At 35.2% G+C, this 12,902-nt stretch overlaps 1 protein-coding gene across 1 annotated transcript in view; it reads left to right on the forward strand.

The window, feature by feature from the left end:
* LOC134236230 (ADP-ribose glycohydrolase MACROD2-like) overlaps positions 1-12,902 on the forward strand; it is a 30,871-nt gene that overhangs the window by 12,787 nt on the left and 5,182 nt on the right. Inside the window, exons 4-6 of the mRNA XM_062718387.1 lie at positions 5,558-5,653; positions 7,699-7,719; positions 11,514-11,617. Of these exons, the coding sequence (XP_062574371.1) occupies positions 5,558-5,653; positions 7,699-7,719; positions 11,514-11,617 (221 nt within the window). The remainder of the gene's footprint in view (positions 1-5,557; positions 5,654-7,698; positions 7,720-11,513; positions 11,618-12,902) is intronic.

Here is a 12,902-nt window from a genome sequence, read left to right on the forward strand (position 1 = left end):
CAAGTACATGCAATACATGTACGTTGGAGGTTCAAGACGCGGAGACCGGTCATTTCGATGAGAACGTATACATCATACACAACTGTCTAGTTACGGGGTAGGTTGTGTCATAAAAGGATTAAATTCGCCTGATTCCACCTATGATTTTTTTTAAGTCTGTCTTTGCGCAGCTAGTGATTTATATTGTTTAAACAGAATTTAATTTTATGAAAAGAATTATTTTTAATGCTTATTTTTGACATATGCTTAAATTATTTACCTAATATCAGTTTGAGTTTAAATAGTAAAAAGGAATTTGTCACTTAGTATTTATCTAAGGAATTAGTGTCAATCCTCTACATCAAAGAGCGTCTGACTTGTATGTAAATTGCGTAAATGTGTTAATTAAAATTTGAGTGAATCCCGTATGTTGTGTGAGAGAGTCAGTTTTTAGATCCGCCGTGGACTATCCAGGACGTGAACATTAGATGTACTTAGCCTGGTTCCCTTCGTATTCTCCGCCACTCTCTACCATCGGCTCATACTGTCTGAGAGAGAACGAACGACAACTCTGCATAGGAGATTGATTCTCCACGTGGCTAGGCCTTGGCAAGGATGAGACAGGGGACCAGGCTAACATGTACTGGACATTCCGTCATCAAGAAAATATATATAGTTTTACTCTGCATGGACTATTCCGAGTTACCAAAACGTTTGTGTGTGTGTCAGTGTGTGAGCTAATCGGCACAAGTTTTAGAAATTAAAACGTTTACATATAGGAAAGTTTAGTGACGCATACTAATCTTTTTTTTTTTCATTTATTTGACACCTGCGAATAAAAAAATGTCGCGTATGACTATTGTTAACATTATAATAGGCTATGAATTTATCATGGATTTCAACACCAGTCCTGACCTGTACGTACCTGAACAAACTAACCAATTGACATTCTCGACTCTGAAGGAAAACATCGTATCATTTGAGGGAAGCGGGTTACGTATCGCGATGAGAAGAAATTTAATAATCTCTTTTAGTCCAATAAACACGAAAGAATGGCTTGAAATATTTGTTTGCAACTACATGGCTTTCTCAGAAACAATTTTGCATTTGTTAAATAAAAATTCTAATTATTCATTTTTTTCTCTCGTATTCTGAAAGCTCGGAATGTATATATTTTGGGGGCTCCTCCGTGTAAAACAGCATTTACTTAGTTACAATCATGTACCCGTAAAATCGTGTCATAGTGATATTCTTTTTATTCGAGGAAATAAAAGAAATACATTCGGTACAATACAATTATAAGTTATGTATCAATTCATGCAAAACTCAAAGTTGCTTCATTTAATTTTCGATTTTCATGAGAATTGGAAAATAATGTCACTTCCACTTACAATTTACTGTGCGCATTTGCCATGTTTATTTGTATTTGCTAATTTAAACAGCATCGCAAGTTTTTCTGATAAAGCAATTAGAATAACTTGATATAGGCCCGTATACATGTAACAATTGCAATTACTTCAAAGTGGAGGGGGGTACGGGGCCTAAAAAATCCTCGTACTACATGTGTACCTTTCCAAAAGTAGAATCATCCGTATAAATCAAAAACAAGTGGCAGTATTGATATCCCCAATTTTTTTAAGTAACGAGACTATAAAGTTCTTCGCAAGGGTAGAATATAACATTAATTTATGTACATGTGCAATTTAAATCACTATCAAAATTGGCAGAGTTATTGATAGGTCACCCTGTGTCACCCTTCAGTGTAACCGATGAACTCGTCCATAGATACCTCAGCAGATGAGAAAAGCGCGCGTAAACGCAGCACCTTTTATTTATTCGTCAAAGAATAGAATCCGACATTCAACACTTTTAAATCATGTTCAAGAAAACCTTTATATTTGTGTATATTCTTACGATTAGCGCAAATGACATATTTTCTTGATCTTAAATCTAAGACTCTAGTAAAAATCAAAGAGCGTTAATGTTGACCTCATGAATGTATACAGTTCACTGCGCAATCGATAAACGGGTTTCATAACCATGTGATAACTGTACACACACAACACGCACACTGTACACACAAAACTTTCAGGGTCCGAGGAAAATTCACGATGCATGAATTGAATGACAATGAATTATCTTAAGCTTGAATTTATTTTAAATAAATAATGTTACATTGAATATTAATACTTAAAAAGTATTTTTCCTCTCTCCCGTCTTGTTCTTTAAACTAAACACAAGGAGAAAGTTGTCTCTGAATAATCTGTATGACATCCAGCTCGAGAATACGTTAAAAACTTATTTAAACAAAGTTAAACATTCAATTTAGCTATAGGAATATTATTCTTGTCCAGTTTATTTCAGTTATATACGTGTTATACGCATACGCACATAGAATTCTTCTTCACTTGCCGTATAAAATCACTTACCTGTACATGGATTATAAAGTTTTCTGCTCATTTAATAACACATGACTCGAACAAAATAATGTTTTCATGAGATCAATAAGATGTTAAAGAACCCATTTCAAATCGATAACCATATCGAAATATTTACCATTTTTGAGTTATAGAGCAAAAACTTTCAAGGTCTTTCAAGGTCCCTAGATCCCTAATTTGAGGGGCCAGCCCCTTTTTAATGATGTCAAATGATAGATCTTAAAATTATGCACAATATTTGTTCAACATGTCTTAACAAATTATTTTTAGTTTAAAAGATACACTAGGAAATATATGTAAATTTTTGCGCTTTTAGGCATTCTCATTTTTGACCCCTATCTAGCACTGTTTTGAGGGCAGAAATCGAAAAAGAAAAAGCGATGTGCACAACTTCAATTCTTCTAGTATTTGAATTCAGTAGGATTTCTGCTCCAGCTTTTGTCGTTTCTGAGCCTTTGTCTGGAAACGAACAGTACCAAATTTTCATTTAAAGGGAAATAAATCGAAAGCGGAAGGGAATTTTTGAAATTTTTGAAAACATTCTAATTGAGTTTTGTAACGTTTAAAAACTCTGAAAATTTGAGCAAAATTCGTTAAGAAATGAGCAAGTTATGAGGTCTCAAAGTTGGCGTCTAGGAAAAAAAAAAAACAAAAAAAAGAATAATAGGGAATAATCTTAACCATCAGAATCGGTAGAAGGTCTTCCGTCTGAGCGGAAGACCTTAATGATGACACAAATAATAGTTGCAGGTGTACAGTTCATGTACTGGTATATAAATTTTAAAAATTCGGGCTTTATGGAATTTGATCTCATGACTAACACGTATTTATATCCCAATAGATGTTTTAAAATGATATCTTATTTCTTGAATTCAACACACCATGGATTGGTGCATCTACCACGGTACATTGAGCTAGTCTCAGGAAGACATGCTGCCTCATGCAGGATCTGTACATTGTGAAGCTGTGGACCTTATAAATGTACAGTTAATTCTCGATAAACCGCCACCTTTTGTAATTCAGAAATCATGGCGGTATAACGAATTTGGCGATGAATTGAATTTCCCATCTTTTAGGAAACAAGAGGTAGAGTTACCGTTCTTAGAAATACCATTTGGCGTTTCTATTCTTATAATTGCATGAACATGTATAAAAAACGAATTTCTAAATTTGAAAATACTTCAAGTAATTTTTTGTGCACAATTTCTTTTAAACAAAATGCGCAGTTATGAAATAAAGACAAGTACTTATGTATGAAAGTAAATCGGCACGTCTGATATTGAAAAAAAAAATGCTGGGTCGATCGTCGTGATATAATGCTGACAGTAGGTAGAATGATTTCTGGAATAAATTAATTGTTTATGGCATCATAGTTAATGATACGTTCACAATTTATACCGAATAATTATTTTTTAAGCAAACTTTGCATTGTTTAAAGCAGAGATCATCAAAATGATATAGTATTCGGCGTTTTTTTACAACTACCGCTTTCGTAGCGAAGCTGTGACTAAATGATTTTATTAAACAGAGAACAAAATCATTATAACAGTTCATATTAAAATTATTGTTTATTTAATTCTTATTTAATTACATGTACATTGGCTGCCTTTGCATGCTTTACAACAGAGATAGCGTCAACCAATTAGCCACGCTTCACTGACCGCAAGCATCTGTGGCGGTATATCGAGATAATTGACACTTAAAAACGGACGTTTGTTGTGAAAACAGGGTGGCGGATGGCGGTATGCGAATTTGGCGTTATAAAGAGAATTTTATATAGCAGGAAAAACGTTCTTGGGAAATCATGGCGGTATTGCGAAAATGGCGATGAATCGAATGGCGATAATTCGAGAATTGACTGTACATGTATTTGCAATGTACACTGTGTACACAGCGTGGTGGCATTTACTCTTGAGCTGTATTGTATTTGTGCTTAGTTCCATTTTAGCCCACCTCAACGAAGTTCAGGGAGGTTATGTGATACCGTCAGCGTCGGCGTCCTAGGTTGTTATTGGTGCAATTTTCTATTAAGTACTTCTATGCCCGACATTGATTAGACACTCATTGAAGATGCTTCTAGTGTGTTTGTTGTACCAGTCAAAGTTTCAGATGCTGCAATTCCAGCAAAGGAATGAGCAGGATAATTTTTTAGGTGCAGGTGAATGATTTTGGTGCAGGTTTAAGTTTTTGGTGCAGGTCCCATTTCCAAGTAACTACAGCAAAACTCATTTAGTACGAACACGGAAATTGCGAATTTACGGATATAGCGAACTCATCTTGTATCCTCAGCTATATAAATTTAAAGAATTCCTTATATATATATAATGAATTACGGGTATAGCGAAGTAATTTCACAGGTCCCAGTGACTTCATTATAACCGAGTTTTACAGTATGAGCCCTATGATGACCAAAGTTGTATGGACGATACATCTAAGGATGCATACTACCAGGCTTGCTTCCGATGCTGGATCTAACCTACATTTTCTGGATGAGTAAACAGGTTAATGTTTTTGGTGTAGGTCTCATTTCTAAGTAACTGTGAGTGCTATGTTAACCAAACTTGCATGGATGACACATCTAAGGATGCATACTACCAGGCTTGCTGCAGATGCTTGATTTAATCTTCATTTTCCAGATGAGTAAACAGGTTACAGTTTTTGGTGCAGGTCTCATTTCTGTGTTGAGTAAACTTGCATGGATGATTCAGCTAAGGATGCACACTAATGGACTTGCTTCGGATGCTGGATCCGACATACATCTTCCAGATACCAGGTAATAGACCAGGTTAAAGTTATGGTTGCAGGTCTGTTAACAAGAAACTATGAACTATCAACCAAACTTGCATGGATGATGCATCAAGGGATAAACACTCTCAAACTTTCTTCAGATTCTTGATTTGAATTGCATTTTCTTGATGGGCGACTAGTTTGAAGTTTTTGGATAGGTCTATTCCAAAGTAACTGCAAGCCCTGTCAGATCAAAATTGCATAAATATTGCATTATGGGATGAACACTTCTAGAATGTTAGGTAATTGTGGGACTTTGGCTTAAAGACAACATTTGTTGAGGTGAGCTCTGTAATCTCTGATTACCTATGTTTTTAATTTATTCAGATATTTGTTACTTTTTGAATTCCTAGTTGATGGTGCCATTCATTCCGCTGCTGGTAAGAAGTTGGTTGCTGAGTGTGCGACATTAAATGGCTGTGACACAGGAGATGCCAAAATTACAGCTGGTAAAAAATCCTACATATCTATTACTGATTTTTGCTGATTTTTACCAATTTGTTGAAATGAATTGTTTTGTTCCCCTTCTCTGCCTATGGGTATTAAATAACCAAACTAAGCATGCTTAGTGTATATTATGATTAGCAATGGTGCCTCTTTCAAAATTGTGAATGTTATGGCCTCTGGTTTAAAACATGAACCCAATTCAATTGTTGTTAAGTTGTTACAGGATGCTCAGGTGACGTATAAGGCCCACAGGCTTCTTGATTAATTCTGTGAGCTCTCACAGCTAGTACCTCTAGTTCTATGGATGAACAGATGATAGGACTATACCTTCAATGCAGTTTTGTAAAATTCCAAAAGAATGTATGGCTAGGGACAGCAAAACTGACTAGTTCAAAATTTATTTGAACAGTCTATGCCTACTGTGCTAAAGCATTGATACTTATATGACGTGAAAGGTTGAAAACTACAAAATAATTTTGAAGAACATGGAAAAATATTGTGCTAAAAAAATCACTGGGAAGGGACAACTTTGACAGCTAGGTGGAGGTACATCAAACAAATCATTTTTAGGTCACCTGAGTCACTCAGGTGACCTATTGCTATCTGTTTTTGTCCGTCGTCGTCCGTCGTACGTCGTTCGTCATTCGTCGTCAATCGGTCGTAAACTTTTGAACATTTTCAGCTTCTTCTCTGCAACCACTGAACCAATTTCAACCAAATTTGGCACAAAGCATCTATGGGTGAAGGGGAACAAAAATTGTGAATTTCATGATCCTTGCCCCCCTGGGACCTAGGGGTTGGGGCCAAAACCACTAAAATTAATGCAATCTTTAAAAATCTTCTTCTTTACTCCTGGACATCAAACAGTCAAACTGTTTGCATGATTGTAATCAGCATTGAGTCCTTTACCAAAATTGTGAAATTCATGGCCCTGGGGTCAGGGGTTCTTGTGCTAGGGCGGGGCTTAATAAGTATATAGTGAAAATGCATTATTTCTTTGAAAATCTTCTTCTCTGCTCCTGAATATTAAATAAACTAACTAGGTACATAGTTATGATGAGCAAGAGTGCCTCTACCAAAATTGTGAATTTTATGGCCCCAGGGTCAGGGGTTCTTGTGCTAAGGCGGGGCTCTATTGATTATATAGAGAAAATACATGAATTCTTTGAAAATCTTCTTCTTTACTCCTGGGTATTAAATAAACTAACTAAGTACATAATTATGATGAGCAAGAATGCCTGAAGATTTCATAGACCCAGGTTCAGAGGTTCTGAAGTTTGGGTTCTATTGATTATACAGTGAAAATACATGAATTCTTTGAAAATCTTCTTCTCTGCTCCTAGGTTTTAAATAAACTAACTAAGTACATAATTATGATGAGCAAGAGTGCCTCTACCAAAATTGTGAATTTTGTAGCCCCAGGGTCAGGGATTCTGGTGTTAGGGCGGGGCTGTATTGATTATACATGTATATAGAGAAAAAACATTAAATCTTTGAAAATCTTCTTCTTTGCTCCTAGGTTTTAAGCAGATGAACTGCCTATATAGTTATGAGCAGTCCCTAATCTTCAAGAATTGTAAATTTCAAGGCCCCAGGGTCAGTTGTATCATAGAGGGGGGGGGGGGAGGGGCTATACTTATATACTGAAAATGAATGAATTGTTTGAAATGTGCTCCTTGGTATTAATCAAATATTTTTGAAAAGCAAGGATGCCTTTCCAAAAATAGTGCAATGTGTGCATCTAGGCCTAAGAGTCAAGGGTTCATGTGTGGTAGGGGCACTACTTATTGCTGAATATTACTGATTAGTTGAAATGCATTTTTTTGTTCCCCTACCCTGCCTATGGGTATAAAGTAACCAAACTAAGGAACTGCTAAGTGTATAGTTATGATGACCAAATTGTAAATGCCATAGCATCTGGCTTAAAACATGGATCAAATTCAATCAATGGAAAGTTGTTGCATAATGCTCAGGTGACCTATAAGGCCTATGGGCCTCTTGTTTATTTTGGGCCTTGTCATGTGTTATCCTTTTTTTTTTTTTACAGGTTATAAGCTCCCAGCCAGATGTAAGTGTTTTTATTTTACTTTTCTATTATTATTGTCAAAGTGGAGAATTTTTAGAGACATGGAATTCACTTCCTTTTCCCTTTTCCAATCGAGTACCCTGTTACTGCCCATAACTGGGGGGGGGGGGGTCTTTAGATCTTTAAAAAACTTTTAAGCTCACCTGAGCTGAAGGCTCAAGTGAGATTTTCTGAAATTTGTCCTTTGTCTGTCATTGTAAACTTTTCACATTTTCATCTTCTTTTCAAGAACCACTGGGCCAATTTCAACCCAACTTGCCACCAAATATCCTTGGGTATAGGCAATTCAAGTTTGTTTAAATGAAAGGCCATACCTTCATAAAAAAATTATGGGATCTTTGAAAAATCTTCTCAAGAACAGCAATCTACTTAAGCTATGATTGGTCATATTGATATGGAAGCACCTTTTAATAGGTAGTGTAGAATCATCTTTGCTGGCTCACTTGAGCTAAAAGCTCAAGTGAACTTTTCTGATCACATTGTGTCTGTAGTCCAGTTGTTTGTACGTCTAAAACTCTGTACATTTTGTACTTCTTCTTTAGAACCACTGGAACAATTTTAAATAAATTTGCCACAAAACATCCTTAGGTGAAGGGGATTCAAATTTGTTTAAATGAAGGGCCACACCCTCTTTCAAGGGGATAATTTAGAAATAGTGACAATTTGAGATGTGTAGCCCAAGGGTCAATATTTACAATTGCTGTGTTTTTCTACTAAGCCAGCCATGAAATTGATATTAATACCATTTTCATGTATACTCAAGGTAGAAATATACATGGAGAAACTCGCGTTAACGTGACGTCACAATGAGGCTACACCGACATTAGTAAAAATGCAACAATATAGGGCAGCAGGAAATTCAAATATTGAGTATATTTTTGGTACTTTCAAACATGCAAAATGTAAATATAAGGAATTTTTTTTTAAGTTTAGTGTGAATAATTGGTATGTAAATCACACAGATTTGCACGTAGGTAATATACTATATACAGGGTTATTTTGGCTCCATGTTATTTTCATTCTTTTACACTTGCTTACAATTTCGCCCAGTCACAGTTCTGTTTAAGAAATTATACTGTGTTCTTTGAATTTGCCATGTTTTAAATTTACCCACTTGTGACAAGGGCGAAATGGCTGAAAATAAAACAGGGGCAAAAATTTCCCTGTATACAGTATGCCTTCTTGACAAGTCTGTGTGATTTACACACAAATAACCCACACAAAATTCAAAAACATAACCTTAAAAAGCCATATTGAGTCATATAAGGAAGCCTTTTCAGATAGTGTAAATTCCAGGGAGTTCTGAATCAATTTTTTTTTTAAATCATGCTCCAGGGATAGGATGGGTCCCTAACAGAGCAAGAGAGTCAAAGTGACTCAGGTGATCATTGTGGCAAATGGGCCTCTTGTTTAATTTTGCAAGTGAGTTAAGACTAAATATGGATATTTTTATGCAAATGAGCTAATAAAAATTCATAAGTTGTATATTTCATGTACAGAGAAAGTTCAAATTGATTTTCCTATACAGACTTAGTACCCACAGTTTATTAATGCAAGTGCACATTATGACGTCTGACAGTGATTGGGATAAGCTAGGGAGTAAATGTGACAATGGCACACTCCAAGTCAGTGTCAATGTGACATTTCAAAATTCAATGCGCCAAACAGACTTTTTAATGGGACATTTCCTAGTTACAAACTTGCAATTGACAAGTTGCTGTTAGAATTTCAGTTGCCTTTACTTAATATTATTTGAAATTGTGAAATTAATGAATAACAAGTAATTAACGACATTAAAAGATACAAAATAAGTATATTTAAATTCACAAGTGTCCGAAAATTAATAAACACTGCAATTTAATTTCAATTCTTTATTTTTTGTCTCTGATGTCTGACATCTTTAAAATGATTTATTAAAGCCTGGTTTAGATCTATACTGCTTCCTTCCAATTCTTGGTTTTTCCTTCGAGACTACATCAGTCTTACCGTCAGATTTATCTCTCTTTGTTCTGTCAGCATGTTATACTTGTTCCGAGTATTTTCTACCGATTTTCTTGATTCTGTTTGTAAGAATTGTTAAAATTATGAAAGGTCTGCCCTTTTGCAGGTGTCACAACAGTATTAATTTCTGCTATATATTCTTACCAAAAATGCGCAAGTTTGAGTAGATGTAACTAATTCAAAACAAACTTCTGAGAAGTTTCCTTTTCAGATCTTGTAAAACCATTCTTTATAAAGATTTTAGTACCAAAAAATACATAGCCATCCAGCAAGGCACGCAAGTTTGTTTCGGTCGAAGTCGAGCAGGTGTTTGAAAATCTAGTCCAGGGCCTAATCACTCCTCACTCTTGACAGTATATAGAAAAATCAGCACGCCCTAAATTTTAATAAATCTGGTCAATACAGGAAGTTTACATGTTGTTTTTCATCTCATAAAAAAATTCAGCTCCAGTCTCGTATCAAAATGCCGGAATCGGAAGGGAAGATTCCGGGATTATTTTGCGTCAGCCATGATTGGACGTGAACCAAAGTGTAATACTGTTATGACACCTTTATCAGTACAAAGTTTTTTCCGTAGGCGGCATGCTTATTTCGTGCGCGTCAGCCAATCAGAAAACACGTAACTGTTTGATTAGATACTGGAGAAAAGAAAGTCATAAGAACGCTTTAACCGAACGACATTAAATACTGTTTTCTCAAGCGTAAATTGACAGCGATTGTTGTCGGAAAGACTACAAGCGCTTGGGGGAAAGCTCAAAGTTTAAAAGTATGTAGTGTTGCTAGTTCATGATTATATACATGTATGCGCCACAATGGCGCAGAATTTTTAATTTTAATGTGACATTTTAAAATTTAATGCGACTATGGCGCAGGGCGCGTGCTTATCCCAATTACGTCATTGTTCTCTCCCATTCAAGGTAATAAATCACATCAACAAAATCACGTCGGCACATGGGCATATCTTATCTAATTTAAAATAAACAATGTATAATATTAAGGAGAATAGTCTTAAAATTATTAAAATTGCTGCACAAATCCTATGCACTTTTTCAATCGATAAAATTTTTAAGAAACTTGCACTGGACTGTGAATTTTTACCCTGTTAAAACTTAAAACTGCATGAATAGTAACTAAACAATTGCAGTGCCGACATTTGTGCAGCAATATCTTAAATCCTTGGAATATCCTGCGTCTTTTAAGTAAGGTATGCCCTTGCGCTGAAGCGATTTTGTTGATGTTTATTATAAACTTGTGTAGTAGAGGTCGATGACGTCATAATGTACTGGCTATCGCATGTCGCGGGTACCAAGAATGTATTAGAAAACAAGTCCTAACATTTTCTGTGTGGTAGGTAGAGCAATTATGGAATTTAATTAATATTTTGCATAGAAACCTCCATATGTAGCCTTAACCCACTTGCGTTGTTGGTATATATCTGATTCATCATAATTAAGACTTTTATTTCACATCTTTATGAAGAAATAAAGAATTTGATTTGGGAAATTGTGTATTTCTTCAAAAGATCTTAACCAGTAATGTTTATCACTTCTGATGTCAAATCAATAACGACAGAATGCATATTGATTTAATTTTAATCAATTAATAATGTTAAAATTTGTAATTTATCAATAGCACACTTATTCCATCTAAAAAATTTCATAAAAATGTTATGAACTGTAAAAGATATAATTCAGTCTGTGGAATTTTTTCACAACTGTCTTATGTATGTGTATGTTTCTGTACAAACAGTTAACTTCCGATTTTATTGGTTCTAGATGTGATACATACAGTGGGCCCCATTGGTGAGAAGGAAGATTTACTATCCAGAGCATATTCATCTGTACTTAGTCGTGTAAAGGAAAACAGTCTAGCCTCCGTGGTAAGGGAATTTCTGTTTTTGAAACTTAATTATTGAACCATAACTGGAATTAATATAATAACTAGGTTGATTTTTATGGTTTCTCCTGCATTAAGTAAAAAGGCCTATCATATGAACCCAAGGTAGGGTTGGGCCACAATGGGAAATCAAACTTTTACAAAGCAATATACAGGAAAAACTTAATTATTAAAGTCTTTTTCATTAGAAAGGCAAAGAATTGATAAAATTTAGTTATTTTAAAGGATCCTCATCTTGCAGATTGATCGAACTTTCTTCAAATCATGACTCTCAAGGTTACAGTTAGGCAACAAGGGGCAATGAAAGTTTAAGAACAAACAGCATATTTTATTTCTTAATCTTATCTGTTTTTGGCCTTTTTTATTGCTTTGCTGTAAATAATGACCATTTTACGGTCAGACGGATTCAAGTTTGGCAAAGTCATGATGCTTTGGTGCAAGAGTAAGGCTTCAATATGGGGTGAATTCTTATCTGGGAAAATAATAGGGAGAAAATATCTTTTAAGAAATTGTTCCCCCCTTAAAAACAAAACAAAACAGCTAGCTCAGAGAAGCATTGTTGTATGAGCCTCTTGTATTCAGAAGCATCATTCAAGTTTGGTTAATAAGTCCATGACTTCTCAGACTACAATATTAGGCCAAATTTTTCATGTGAATACATTCGGAAAAAATCTTTGAAAAGCAAGGTCAAATTGAGCCCTATAGATTTTTGCTCACCTACACAGCCAAAATTGTGCCGAACGTTAATTTAGTGTTGATCTCAATTAACATTAAATTAACGTTAGCTTGATGTTAGCTTAATGTTACTTTTGTGTTAAATTAACGTTAGGCACAATTGGCTGTGTAAGCTGTAGGCTCTAGTAAGCTTGTATGTCTGTGAGTAAACTTTTCACATTTTCGACCTCTTCTCAAGAACCACTGGAACATTTTCAACCAAACTTGCCACAAAGTATCCTTAAGTGAAGGGGATTCAAGTTTGTTCAAATAAAGGGCCTTACCCCAGTCCAAAGGGAGACAAGTGAAAAAAAATAAATGGCATCTTTTAAAAATCTTCTTCTCAAGATCTACTGGGCCAGGAAAGATGAAACTTATGTGGAAACATCTTCAGGTAGTGTTAATTCAAGTTTGTTCAAATCATGACTCCCGGGGTAGGGCGGGGCTAAATGGACAATCAGAGTTTTTCAAAGGAATACATGTATATAGGAAAAATCTTTAAAAATCTTCTCAAGAACAGCAAAGCCATGGGGGCTTCCTGTCCGCAAGTACCT

This window comes from Saccostrea cucullata, unplaced genomic scaffold (genome assembly GCF_032062105.1).
Source record: "Saccostrea cucullata isolate Sc308-1 unplaced genomic scaffold, CSIRO_AGI_Scuc_v1 ctg578, whole genome shotgun sequence".
Taxonomy (NCBI): Eukaryota; Metazoa; Mollusca; class Bivalvia; order Ostreida; family Ostreidae; genus Saccostrea; species Saccostrea cuccullata.